The sequence below is a fragment of the Miniopterus schreibersii genome, assembly GCF_964146895.1.
Source record: "Miniopterus schreibersii genome assembly, chromosome: 6".
Classification (NCBI taxonomy): domain Eukaryota; kingdom Metazoa; phylum Chordata; class Mammalia; order Chiroptera; family Miniopteridae; genus Miniopterus; species Miniopterus schreibersii.
The window spans coordinates 32,789,893-32,804,373 of NC_138107.1; the positions used below are offsets into that span (position 1 = coordinate 32,789,893).

The 14,481-nt window shown below is 38.7% G+C and overlaps 1 protein-coding gene across 1 annotated transcript in view; it reads left to right on the forward strand.

Moving 5' to 3' along the window:
* The window catches only part of CD109 (CD109 molecule), a 99,802-nt gene extending 86,567 nt beyond the window's left edge, over nt 1-13,235 (forward strand). The window contains exons 27-33 of the mRNA XM_081141070.1: nt 1,841-2,031; nt 2,458-2,613; nt 3,649-3,714; nt 6,546-6,688; nt 8,311-8,458; nt 10,365-10,467; nt 12,760-13,235. Of these exons, the coding sequence (XP_080997196.1) occupies nt 1,841-2,031; nt 2,458-2,613; nt 3,649-3,714; nt 6,546-6,688; nt 8,311-8,458; nt 10,365-10,467; nt 12,760-12,935 (983 nt within the window). The 3' untranslated portion in view covers nt 12,936-13,235. The remainder of the gene's footprint in view (nt 1-1,840; nt 2,032-2,457; nt 2,614-3,648; nt 3,715-6,545; nt 6,689-8,310; nt 8,459-10,364; nt 10,468-12,759) is intronic.
* Nucleotides 13,236-14,481: the final 1,246 nt, after the last annotated feature.

Sequence of the window (14,481 nt, forward strand, 5' to 3'; positions counted from 1 at the left end):
CTGGAGGTGGCTGGACTGCTGTGTGTGATGACATATATAGATTATGTGGAAAAGTTTTGTAAGCAAGAGATGAGGCTGATTACATTTACATCTTCTAAATGGGATCACAGGGGGATCCGATGGGTATGATGTGGCCATGCTGCTTCTACTCTCCCCAAGAGTTTTCCAGAGAATTTCAGGGTGTGGGTATTTTCTTCTTTTAGATATATTCTGCCAGATGCCAGTTACCCTTTGAGTTCTCTGATTCCATTTCTGGTTTGGTGGCCTTAAGACCTTGGCTTGTGAGAGACTTGGATTCAAATTCTGACTCTGCTCCTTCCCTTTAGGCGCCGCAGTTTCCTGCACTGTAAAATCGGAGTAACATCAATTTTAGGGTTGCTGTGAGGATTAAATGAGATCATGCACAGTGCCTGCCAAATGTTTAAATATGGGAACTAAAGTGCTAATTAATAGAAATGCAAATGCCAAAAAAAAATTGCTGTTAGTGAATTATGGGTATGATATGTATTTTTTTGAATGGAGACTGCTTAGGGGCTACAGCAGGACAAAATGTACAGATGTTGTCACTTCCCAAGTGGCCTCTATAGTCAGGGATTCAGTGTATGTCTGTGTGTGCACATGCTTGTGAATGTGTAGGTAGGTAGGTAGGTAGGTAGGTAGATAGATGATAGATAGATAGATAGATAGATAGATAGATAGATAGATAGATAGATAGATAGATGATAGATGATAGATAGATAGATAGATAGATAGATGATAGATAGATAGATAGATAGATAGATAGATAGATGATACATAGATGATAGATAGATAGATGATAGATAGATAGATGATAGATAGATGATAGATAGATAGATGATAGATAGATGATAGATAGATGATAGATAGATAGATAGATAGATAGATAGATAGATAGATAGATAGATAGATGATAGATAGATATAGGGATGAGTGGGCTGAAATAGTCCACTGATTCAAAGCTCTGTTAATTCAAGAAGGGATAACTGTAAAAGGTACTTCGAGACTTCTGAGACTGTAAGAAAGCATTATTATTAGTAGTAGTAACTTAGATTGACTCCTTATTACCTGTTGTGCTGGGGACTAGAAGGTTATGGCATAGAGGCTGAAGCAGTCCTTGACATTCCTTCTTCTCTACTTGGCTAGATGGTAGTTATTACACATTCCGCCCAAGTGTAATCTTCATTACATTACTATGTAAATAGTAATATTTGAGGGGGAAGGCACCAAAAAGGATGTTACTCTGGGGGCTAGTAAGAATATCTCTAGGAAGATTGTTGAGTTGGCCAGGGTTCCTTATTTTTTTCTTGGGGGCTTGGATTTCGAACATATAACACTAACTTTCAGATAATGAAAAAGGAGAGATTTCCCAGAATGTTAGAGCTGCTTAATGGCAGATTCCCAGATTCTAAAATATTCTAAAATATTTTTGGGATGGCCTGTTCAGAAAAGTTATGTATATTATTTTCTGGAATATAATATGTTTTTTTCTTTTATTTATAGCTGCTTAGTCTAGAGCCAAACATATGGAATTTCTCTTGGGAAAATATTTTCATCAAAACATCCTCACACATAAACAATAGGAAAATGACGAACATTTGTTTTAATAGTTTAAAAAGTGACATATAAGCACATGCTTGTGTGCGTGCGTGCACTCGCGTTTAAACACACACGTTTGCTTGGCATAAATAGACACATACATAGAAATATATATATAATTTCATGTTAGTGAAGTAGAATTTGGACCAGTGTAAAGATATTTAATGGCATAAAATGTAGTTTTTCTGTAGCTGGCCATTCTGGCATTACTGTTCTCTTGCAGAAGGCATGCAGTTCTGGGTGTCGTCAGTGTCCGGACTTTCTGAATCCTGGCAGCCCAGCTCCCTGGATATCGAGGTTGCAGCCTATGTGCTGCTCTCACACTTCCTGCAGCAGCAGATCTCAGAGGGAATCCCAATTATGAGGTGGCTGAGCAGGCAAAGAAACAGCTTGGGAGGTTTTGCATCTACCCAGGTGAGTGAGGATAGTTTTAAATTTATTATCCATCCATCCATCCATCCATCGTTTTAAGAAGTATGTGGTTGCCTTTTTTCGTGAATTCGTAAAATTACTCAGCATTCCAGAAGTTGAGTAGTTTAAGTCAGAGGCTTAAGTTACTCATTTTAATGTTTTCTCATCATGGATATAAACATCATATTGGATATTTATATAGAGTAAATTAGCTCCCCATCTGTATTAGCCATTTTTCTCTCTGTGGTAACTGATGTTGTAGATGGTCAGTTCCATCCAGAGCCTCTCAGGGAGATTCAAGGTGAGTAAGGGAGACTTCACTCTCAGGGAAGGTGGGCGGATGCACACGGGTGCCCTGAACAGTACTGTGTTTCCTCTGGAGACCTCGATATGCACCCATAAGCACTAATGTTTTCCTTTCCTCAACAGGACACCATTGTGGCCTTGAAGGCCCTATCTGAATTTGCAGCCCTGATGAACACAGACAGGACAAATATCCAAGTGACTGTGACAGGGTCCGGTGCACCGAGTCCTGTAAAATTTCGGATTGACGCACACAACCGCTTTGTCCTCCAGACGGCAGAGGTGTGGACAAGGGGTGGTTATTTAAAATTCTCTGTAGATGACTCCTTAGGCTGGAAAACTACTTTATTTCTGTTCTATTGACTTCCACAAAGACTTGTTCCCAGGGCCTTGTAGAGGGCCTGGAAGGAAGGAGTACGCTCCTTTGGTTGAATTTGCTGAGCCGGGGAAGGGAAGAGGGGGTGGGAACTTCGGTAAAGGAGAAAACATGGGCACTGACATGTTGGGACAAGAGCGAACACCCGTTGAGTTACCATTCTTTGCAGGCACTGTGCTCAATTTCTTTACATGTGCTATTGCATTTACTTCTCAAACGAACTCTAAGAAATAAGTACTTTCATCCCTATTGTACACTTGATAAAACTGAGGCTGAGGGAGGTTACAGACTTCCTCAAGATCATGGTCCTAATAACAGTAGAGCTATGATTTGACCCCATGGCTTTCAAAGGCCACGTCTTTTTCAGCTGCACCATGCGTCCTCGTTGGAGAACTGATGAAACTAGTAGTAGAAGTCTTACTTTGAAATGGAATAAAGGCCTGTGCTAGACTGTAACTCGATTCTCCTGGGTCACCTTGTGGGAACTTGAGGGTAATGATGGGAATTTCAAGGCTGGAAACTGAGGAAGAGGGATTATAGCGAAGAAAACGAAGGCATGAACTTAGTCATAGGCAATGATGATGGGCCCCGTGTTCTCAGCGAGGCCGGAGGGTTAGGCACCGGCTAGGGGAGGCAGGGGAGAGAGAGGATGTGTTTCTTGTCTCCCGTGTGTCATCCCCTGCAGAAAGGCAGCCTGGCCACCGCGCGGAGGTGCTGTCCTAGGCCAGAGGGGAGGGCACGCGGAGAGCGCACCGCCCCTGCCTTCGCCTCTCACGTGGGTGACCCATAGCTTTTGACTGGGGGCCGTGTGAAATTCTTAGAGCTTTCCCCTGACTGCTCACACTCCTAAGGAGGGATCACACTGATCTCTTGTGCTACGTGGAAGGACCTAGATATTGGAAAACTAGCCGAATTCACTTTATTTTTCTACCTTTATCCAGCTTCCTGTGGGAGAGCCGACTGAAGTTAATATCTCCGCAAATGGTTTTGGATTTGCCATTTGCCAGGTATGTAGCAATGTTTAGTTTTTTTTTTTTTTAAGTTTTAAGCAATGTTTAGTTTTGTTTAGTTAAATATGACTTGTTACAACAATTCTTTGGTTTGAGGCACTGCTAAATCTCTAACTTAGACAATGTATAAAATTCTTAATGATTTATTTCTATGACTTAGGCAAGACAAATTGCTCTTTTAAATAAAAGGTGCGTGTTAGAGATGTTATTAGCTAGTGAGTAGACAGCGAGTATATGGACTGATAATCTGTTGGAAAAATATTTTGTTTTGAAGTGAGGATTAAAATCCTCTGGTATTATTCATGTGAATTGTTGGGAATGCCCACCTTGTTTTATGAAAATATAGCTCAGAATTATAATTATAATTATAATGCTATGACTTGATAAATGAATATGCATTTTACTTTGACTTGATAAAGTCTATGCTTCTACTATGACTGAATGAACAAATATGCATTTTACTTACAACTTAACATTCGTTTAACAATATAAAGGTCAAGATGGTGTAATAAGTAATTGACCTAAAGATTGGAAATGTGTCTTCTAAAAAGTCTTCTATGCTAGTAAGTAAAACAATCAGAGTATGATACAGTCAATGCTCTGGTACAGGAAGAAAATCCAGAGAAATCTACCTTTTATGATGTAATAGTAGAATAAAATGAAAGTAGCACAGAAAATACTGAATGAAATAATTATACTCAATAATACATGAAAATCATAGGGACTGAAGATCATCTCATTAGAAACTCTCAACATAATATGTGATAGGACCAAAAATGATTATGTGCTTGATTAAAAAAAACAAACCCAAAAGGTTTACTGAGAAAGTAAAAAAAAAAAAAGGCCATTATAGAGAAAAGGCACTTTTAAAAAACCAGTAGCACTGTTCTGGACAAGAGAGCAGGTACACTTGCTAAGTAGAGCAGAAGCTCAGATATAATTTGGGAACTTCCAAATAATTCTAAGATTATTTTTTCTAATACATAAAATAAGTGAATGCTTTTTAAAAATCAAGGAAAAATGGTCATAGTTAAAAGGAATGGTAGTCAATGAAAAAGACTGAAAGAGAAAAGAGTGAATAATTTGTATTGGTCTTTACTAACAAAGACCATGTGCAAATTCTATTCCTAAACTAAATTCTCATTCCTAAACAGTAAATCCAAAGGTAAGTACACACGATATTTTAGATACAATCAAAAAATTATATATGTATATTTAAGTCACCAAATTGGTTGGAACTCATTCTTGATAAACCAAACATAGCTACATTACTCAAGCCAAATGATTTTTACTTGAGGTTGAAGGACATGGAGGTAAATATGGTCAGAATGTTCATCAGTCTCATGTCTGTATGAGCAGGCAGAAAACAAAAGGTGGGGACCAATAGGCGCGCCTCACGATGGAGAAAAACACTGCAGAAAGTTGGTCACCTAGGAATAAGATTGTGATTTCCTTTAGTTCATATTTTCCTAAGTGCCCTGGAAAAAGAACAGCAAAGAAAACTCTCAGGTTCATAGTAAATGTTAACCTCTTTTGGGTAATAAAATGCTAAGCTGTTGGAAATAAGCTACAAGATCTCTGGAAGTTCTCTGACTGAGCAGCTGAGCTTTACCGCAGGCTAAACACAAACCCTAATGCTTAGTTATAGATGGTATTAATTAAGTCCCTGAGGACAAATCTCGCAGTCCTTGTTTGCTTCCGGATGATGTCGGTCCTTAGAGGACAGTTGCATGCCACTGGAAAAGGGATGATGGAAGTAACAGAGCTCACCTCTCCAGCTTTATGGGACCATTCTTCACCTGCTCCAAGAATACTCTATAATTTTAATTGTAGTTTAAGAAAGAGTTGGAGAATTTCCAGAGTGAATTACAAGCATGATCAAGGGGATGAAGCATTACATGAGCTAAGTGTGGCAGCATAAGTTGGAACTCTTACTTTCGGAATATGAAGGCTAAGAGAAAGGATTTTTAAGATATATAAATCCACGATGGGTATTAGAGGTTTAGTTCTGTGTGTGTGTGTGATTTAAGTATAAGTAAAAAAACCCCAAACCAACCTTACACAGCAATAGTAAGGCTTATGAACCTTGGCATCCAAAAAATGGAAGAGGTAAAAAAATTTAGATGCCAGTTCAGCTTGGCATGAGGCAGGCCTAGAAAATTTTGAATATATTGCCAAGCTTCTTAGGATCCCTTTGAGAAAAACACTGGCCCTCACACTACACCAGTGTCCGCGCAGCACCTCACATGGTTGGTGGGCATGGAGTATGTATATGCTGAAAAAGACCCAGTTGACTTGAAAAGCATCATTCATTTTATCATCTCTGAAAAACCTTGTATGAGCAAAAAGAATCTTCAGCAGTTGAACAGGTTTCTGTTCAACCAAGACTCTTGGATGTTTTAGTTTAGATTTATTGTAGAGTTTCTAAGGTTACAGTGTGTGAAAAATGACTTCAGTTGGGCAGCAGAGCTTAGAAATTAGTGGATACTCTGAAGAAAGTTGGCAATAGTTTCACTTTTTCCCTGTAGGGAATGTTTTACATTCTTTGAAAAAAATAATACCCATGAATATCATTCATGATAGTCTATGACACTTGTTTTGGAATGTTACCTAACAATTTTCTCCATTTTAAAAATCATTGTTTATAAACTTTCATAGCAGTGTTTGTTAAGAATGATACTGTGTTAGCTGGTAAAATGAATCTTTTTCTAGTTGGAGATTGTGAATGTAGTTGAGAATCATTAACATTCAGAATACATAATGATGACAATGTATTGCTAACAATTTATTGCTAATTTATTATTTCTGCTAATTTGTTATTCTTGCAGCTAAATGTTATTTGTAATGTAAAAGATTCAAAGTCTTCCAGAGGACGAAAATCGATCCAAAATCAAGAAGCCTTTGATTTAGATGTTGCTGTAAAAGATAATACAGATGATATCAATCATTTGAATTTGAATGTGTGCACAAGGTTGGTATCTGTTTAAGTCTCTCCTCCTTTTCCTCCTCTTTCTCCTTAAAAAAAATTTTTGAAGATTTAATTATTTATATATGTGTAACTATTATCGACGCAGGAGTTGCATTTAATAGAGATTTCAGTTATGCATTACACTTTAGATTATAGACTAGAAATATGTGAACTACTAATTATATTTAAGCATTTCTCAGTGTATCCAAAATTATTTGCAAGTTTTCTTTGTATTTATAACAACTTTGCATAGAAAAATTTAATAAAACTCAAGTTTGATAAAAACTTGAAATTCACCAATCATGTTTAATACACCCAAATTGGTATATTTCTTGTTGATAGTCATTTTTCTGTTAAATTATTATTCTAGGTTCATATTTAGTCTTCAGTGTTATATTTTTAACTCAAAACTTCGTAAGAGCAGGCAAGTTCAAGGAAAAGAATCGTTTTGTTTCTTAGACATAGTGAGCATATTGCAGTTCAGAATAATCAGACACTTATAGCTTCCGGGAGTAGTTGTAAGGTGATTTGTAAATTTGGCCTATATCCAAAACATCTGAGGATCTTGTTAAGCCATGAGAAAGAGAGGTTCCACCACAAAGCTGCTGACTTCCTAGACATGGGGCGAAGCCGCCCTCCTCCGCTTTCTTGGTCATTCTAGCACACACACAAGTTTGAGAGCAGCTCCTTTAGAAAGTTCTTGAATCAAGAGACTTTACAGTTGGGATCGCCCAGCCAGCGGCAGTCAGCCGTTGTACCGCATGGCTTTTCGATCGGTCATCAGTTCACTGCTCTTAAAAAGCAAGATTTCTGCCAGGCCTGCTTGGGTTTGCTGTGCGAGAGGACAGCGGGAACTGACTCAACAGTGCTAGGATCCTTCCACGCTGGAGACAAGCTCCTTTCCCTACCCATGCGGGGCTCTCTCTGCTCCAAACAGACAGCTCTCGCCAGCCATTCATTTTAGAAAAATATTTATTTTAAAGGAGACAAATGTTGTTGGTGGCCAGGTGCTTTGATACCGACGCTGTGTACAACAGGGCGAGAGAACGAGGCCGTGTGATAAAACTCCCCGAGGCTCGTCGCTGTCTCGAGGTGGCCAAAGAAAACACGAGATGTGCTCCAAGTATGCGGGAGAACAAAGGGAAGGACTCTCCCTCTTCCTGTGAAACCAGATGAAGGGAAGGTTGCTGAGGACTTGGCCGCCGTCTCCTGCTAAGTGGTCCAGTGATGCCTCTGTTGGAATCCTGGCTTTTGGCTGGAGCCTGTAGGGCTGTGAGCTTTTGAGAAAATGAAAACTGCACTTCAGTTTGGAATCGCCACTAGGAAGCCGAGTTGCCTGCTGGCAGGGCACCGAGGTTGCGCTTGTCACAGCCTAAGGCACAGGCCCCTTACACGGCAGGCATGTCATACCGTCTGTTAGTGAACACGTTATAGCCTTATTCCTCATGTGGCTGAACGTGGTGAGAAAGTCACACCTGGGAGGAAAGGATTACCTGTTTCACAATTTTCGGTAGTGATTTTTGTTTTAACAAAATAGTGATAAGCACTTGGCAGTTTTAATTCTTCTGTTAAGATAGTTTGCCAGCAGCTTTCGGTTTTTCTTGCATTTTTTTCTTTCCGTTTAGGTTTTTGGGCCCAGAAAGAAGTGGCATGGCCCTGATGGAAGTTAACTTGCTCAGCGGTTTTATTGTGACCTCAGACGCAATTCCTCTGAGCCACACGGTGAAGAAAGTGGAGCTTGATCATGGAAAACTCAACCTGTACTTAGATTCTGTAAGTAGTAAAACCTGTTTCACACAGGTGCCCATGGGCAAAGCTGCCATTTCTTGTATTCAGAGTCTCCCTTACTGTATGCATACTTTTTGTTATTTCAGCGTTTTGTGTCCCTGAATGACTTTAACACGGCAATCATATATTTGTTCTCATTAAAAAGATACCATTATAAAATCAGTTTAGAGACAATTATGAATAGCAGTGTGGTGGTTGCCAGAGGGAAGGTGGTGGGGGGTGAAGGGAGTCTTACTATATGGTGACAGGAGAAGATACGACTTTGGGTGGTGGGCACACAGAGCAATATACAGATCTTGCAACATAGAAACCCACACCTGAAACCTATATGTTCATATTAACCATTGTCACCCCAATAAATTTATTTAAAAAAATAATAAAGAGAATTACTATTGATGGTGACACTAATGAAAGTCTTGCTAACCAAGTCATTATTTCATGCCAGATATAAAATATACAGAAACTGCCGTATCAGAGTTTCAAAAATTAAGTGCAGATCTCACTTTGAGAACCCCTCCCCCACCTCAGGGAATTGCTAAACAATTTGTTTAAATGCTGATGATGAAAGCTTTCATTTCATGTTTTAAAATGGTTTTATGAAGCTTTTAATAAATCCCAAAGGGGTTGATAGTCTTGTATTGATGTTACGTGCTTAAATCATAGAAGAAAGTTCTCAGAGGTTTGGTCTTTACACACAATTATTATATAATTTTCACGCGTACTTCCCATTGCTGTATGAAAATTACTGATCCAAAAATAAAATGCATAAAATATGTGAGAATATAATGTAAGTGAAGAATCCAAGACTCCACTTGTGTCTCCAGACTGCTAGTGTGTAAGTTTATTCCTTCCTTCTCACATCTGTATGAAATTCATAGGTTGAATTGAAATTGAATTCTAAGTGTTCTCAAGATTTCACGTTGTGAGGGGGGAATATAATATGTATGTTTCTTATTCCAGTTTTGCCAAATATGAATCAGAAGTATATTGCTCTAGCAATATACCTACTTTTGAAAAGCTAGTTCCTGCATGTTCTCAGTGTTTAAAAAATAACTCTAGTGAAAAACCTTTCGAAATTAATTCAGGGCCTCTAGAATTCTTTTGCTATCCAGGAATTTTCACATATTAAATACTGTTTGAAAGCCACAGGCCTGATTTGGAACTTGAAGAACAAATTTAAGGTTTTTATTTAATAGTGTAATTGGTTTTGGAGTTTTTCCTGTACCTGAGATGTTCTTGTTAACAGTTATCTTAATTTGAGTGTTCATTATGTTTTGACAGATTTATTTGAATTTTTATTTACTGCTAATTGGTACATGATGGAATGTTTGCAGGAATTTATCAGTTTTGGATTCCTTAACCAGCCTTGTTTGCCAAATTGGCATAAGCTGCCCCTCTTGGAGGCAAGGAGGCTGGCCTTTTGTACTTCGTATCAGCCAGTTATTGGTTGTGGGGTGCATCCACCCACCCTGGGGTTCCCTCACTTAGTGGGAGAAGTGGCTCCTGTGAGCTGAGGACAATTCTCTGCAGAAGGGGGCTGCTGTGAGCTGTTAGCAGCAACCTGGGAGGGTGCACTGCCTGAGGCAGGGGATCTGGAGGAGGCACCACTGCCCAGGAGCGTGTGTCCCTGGGCTTGCTGCTTTCTTTACCACTCACTATCTGTCCCTTTCAGTGAAATGGAAGTAAGAACAATGCCTGTCCTGTAAGGATTGTTTTATGAGTTAAATGAGATAATTTATGTAGAGTGCTTACCATAGCACGGGGCATGTAGAAGTGCTCCCTAAATGTTAGTTTCTATATCTGTTTCCTAAAATAAGAAAAAGAAATATCTTTTGCTTTTTCATGAACACATAGCCTGCCATTTCCTTAAAAGTTTGTTGTATTTTTCAAGGTAAATGCCACCCAATTCTGTATTGATATTCCTGCGGTGAGAAACTTTAAAGTTTCAAATACACAAGATGTTTCCGTGTCCATAGTGGATTACTATGAACCAAGTAAGTGTGTTCTGAAGTTCTTGTTACTTTAGGAGTTAAGTCAGGCATTCATTCATTCACTCATTCATTCATTCATTCATTCATTCATTCATTCATTCATTCACTTATTCACTCATTATTTATTCAAAGTGGTTGCCAGCTAGATTGTTTTTATGTTGGGGGGTATTGTTGGGGAAGTGTGGGAGGTAGGGGAGCAGGAGGTAAGCTTTCCATTTAAATGAAGACAACTGATCATTTACAAAGGTCACATGATAACATTTAGCATGTGATATTAAAAAGTGATGCTTTTGCTCGTAATGTTTTAGGCTTTTAACTCACAATTCCAAAATTTACAAAGAAAAACTGACAGAGTCCAGTTATGTTTAGTTTCCCAGGTTTTGCCCCTATTCCAAGCACCCATTCCACCTGACGTTTGTTTTACTGGGAGGATCAGCAGTGGAAACGTCTCATGCATTTAGTGTTTCTTCATTGAGGGAGTCTGCTGTTTTGCTAAAAATTATACAACAGACTTTTTTTTTTGTAGCATATCAAGAAAATTATAGTTTGGGAAATAACTTGAGCTTTTGATTTTACTGGTAACTTCTTTATAAAATGTTAGAAGTTTAGGATGTGAAAGTAGAGATCTGGTTTGGAGATCACCTAAGTTAATTAGGATGAATCTGCATTCACAGATCATCGTTTCGGGGCTGTGTGATCTCCAGGCTGATGTTTCCACTTGTAATAAGACTTATCCTGAAAAAACATTCCTGGTGGCTTAGAGTCACCAGAATGCCTGAGAATCATGAACATTTTTGTGTGTGTTAGGTAGTTGTAGGTAATTATACTTTAAAAGAAAATGAAGTTGTTGACATTGTTAGTAATTTTTGACAGTATTCATTGAGGACCAAGGTGTAGTACCAGTTCTCTCTCCTAAATCAACAAGCCAGCTTTTCTCCTCTTTGGCTCCTATTGGAACTGGGGAAGAGCACTCATTTAGGTTCTTGTGGGACATTCTGGGGAAACAATGATGCACTTTTTTTCTGCTGGAAGGATGGGATATGCTGTGGAGGCTCAAGGACAGTCCTTAGTTGTCCAACTTTGTTATTTAACCTAACTACAAAATTCTCCAGTTGATGTTTCTTAGGTGTATGGAGAACGTTTTAAATGTTTCAGAAACAAAAAAGGTTCAGTCTATATAATTTTTGTGTGTGTGGAAAACAACCTATTTATAAGGGGCACATTTTAAGGTGAACATTTGGGAAAGAGCAGATTAATAAGAACCTACCAACCCATTTTTGAAAATCCTAAAGTTAGAAAACATATTTGTAACATTAAAAGATGGAAACACCATGAGGAAATTTGAATATAGAATATTTTTGAAAATTGTGAAAATTAAAATCATTTGTTTTATAGTGAGCTTATATAGTGCTTTATATAGTTTTTTTCATATTAGCTTATCCTATAAAATTTACCAAAGCTGAATAGTGTTTAGAGATTATGTGCTCAATTTAAAGCAGCAATTTTCAACCTTTTTCATCTCATGGCACACATAAACTAATTACTAAAATTCTGCAGCATATCAAAAATTATATTTTTTGCTGATCTGACAAAAAATAAGTATAATTTTGATTCATTCACACCAGATGGCTATGGTTATGTTGGCTGTTGTCCTTTTTTTTATTCGACAGTCTAAAAGAAAAGAGGTCAGTGCCCTGACTAAATAGTCTGGCATTGCATATTTTAAAAATTCTTGTAGCACACCGGTTGAAAATCACCGTATTAAAACACTGAAACAAGGCATTGCATAAACAGAGTTTTCTTCATATCTTTGTACTTTTAAATAAAACCCATGATAAATATCTTTTTTTTTAAAAAAAAAAAATTTCAATTAGAGTTAATATAAATATCTTTTTCAGTAGTTCTAATGATCAGAACTCTACTCGAATGCATAGAAAATGTCACCTTAAAATAAACTCTCGAGGAGGTGACAACCCTTAATTTAAAATCTTTCCTGTTCCATGAGACTGCAGGCGTGCTTGCCGTGGAAGCATGCAGCTGCAGTCCATTTTCTCTCTCTCGGCGCGGCCAACTGCTGGTGGTAGATAGATTGGACTGAAAGCATTGTTTCTCTCTTGGATTTGCTTAGCAGTGTGGGCCCCTCTGGAGCATTTCAGTTGTTTCTTGTAAAGAAAAATAAAATTATATGGAGAATGGAAAACTCAGGAAAGTGTATTGAAATGCTTTTAAGTTTTGGCAAAGTAAATGTTTCTAAACAAGGGAGACGTGTAAACTGATGTCCGCCTCTTTGAACAGGGAGAAAAGCGGTGAGAAGTTACAACTCCAGAATGAAGCTGTCCTCTTGTGACCTCTGCAGAGACGTCCGAGGCTGTGGTCTTTGCAAGAATGGAGCTCCTGCCTCCCTTCGTCACTCTTCAGTCATTTTTGTTTTCTGTGTCATGCTTCTGTTCTCGTTGCAACATTGGCTGTGATTTATTTCTTAAGGACGCCACGGAACACCTTTCCAGAGTCAGATGGGATCGCCTTATTTTCATAATCAAATATTGCTTCTGACTATTTTGAAAAACAGTTTTTTTTCTTTTTATGGGGTTGAGGGGAATGCTTGTATGACAGATCCTAATATGTATAGCTGCATAGATGTCTTCACCTGACTTCTGTGTGGAACAAAATCTAGAATTATTGCAATTGTATATCTTTATTTTTTCCTCTTAAAATGTTTTAGGATTTTTGGGGAGGTCTTGTTTTCTCCAGAATAAATGTGTTATTTTAGATCCATTATTCTTTTCCTTTTCCAGAAGAAATGAAGTTCTTAAGACTTATTCAACACCAGTCTTTCCTTTAGTATTGACAGCCTAAAAATAAAAGTCCAAAGTGAGAGGCATCAGCATTTATTTGAGATCAAAAAGAATAGTTACTGGAAAGAACTATTCAGGCAGAAGCCCAAACAATGTTCGAATTAGGAGACAAAGACAAGGGGTATTTATGAGAAAAGGAAGGAAAACAGTGACATCAATAGAAGGAAGGCACTTCTATTGGTGCAGATAGGCTAACATAGCACTGCTAATTCTAAACAATGTTTTTAATTTTCAGTCCGGTAGCCATCAGCCTGGTTGTCACAATAGCTGCTTTCTTGTTACCCTTGCAGACACAAGGCTGCTTTAGGCCCAGTGGGAAGGTTATGTTGCCCTGTTTGAATATTCCAAAGGTGTGAGGCGTCAGCCTTGCAAGGCAGCTCCTTTGGAATGGCAGCTCTCACTCCATTTTAAAGTGGCTTCGTTCATATTATTTTTTAGCATTAAAGACGGATTTCCTGAGAACTGAGAGAAAACTACCAGACCGAGGGGCTTATTCTGTTCCCTTCCCACATCTACCTTAACCCTACTCCCCACCCCACCCTATCGCACCCCCAGTGGTCTCAGTATACTCTTTGTAATTGGGTATCACATCCTTCTTTTTCGAATGTAGGTGGGATTTTTTTTTTTTTTTTTTAAGCAAAATGGTGTTTTTTTTCACTCCAAATGTAATCACATACCACACACTACTTGACTCTTCCTCGATTTTTCTTCTGGAGAGAAGAATGAGAGGGAACGTGTTTTCCTGTGCTTTGCTGGTTGGTTGGGTTAGACATTGGGGTGTTTGCAGAAAGCTGCCCGAAGGGGTCCTCGTGTGCTGCTCTCCTGATGTCCCCAGCTTCACACTCTGGCTCTGTTTCGGGGGGAGGGTTGTAGTGCATTGCAATACTCGCCTTCTGCGGCTTAGACTAGACTGGGAGGCAGAAGTTTTGTTCATAACAGAGGGTGATAAAGCCAGGGGTATGAAAAATCATACACGACACAGCAGACTGACCTCTCTGGTCTGAGAAAGAAGCTGAGGTTTGACAGGAACCAAAGAGTCTTGACAGGACGGCTGACCTGAATGAAGTATTGTAGGCATTGCCCCGGGGTCTGGAGAAGCTCTTCTAGGCTCAGGTGTCGTCAGACTGCCAGCTGTCAGGTGACATCTGATGCTTGCTTCGAA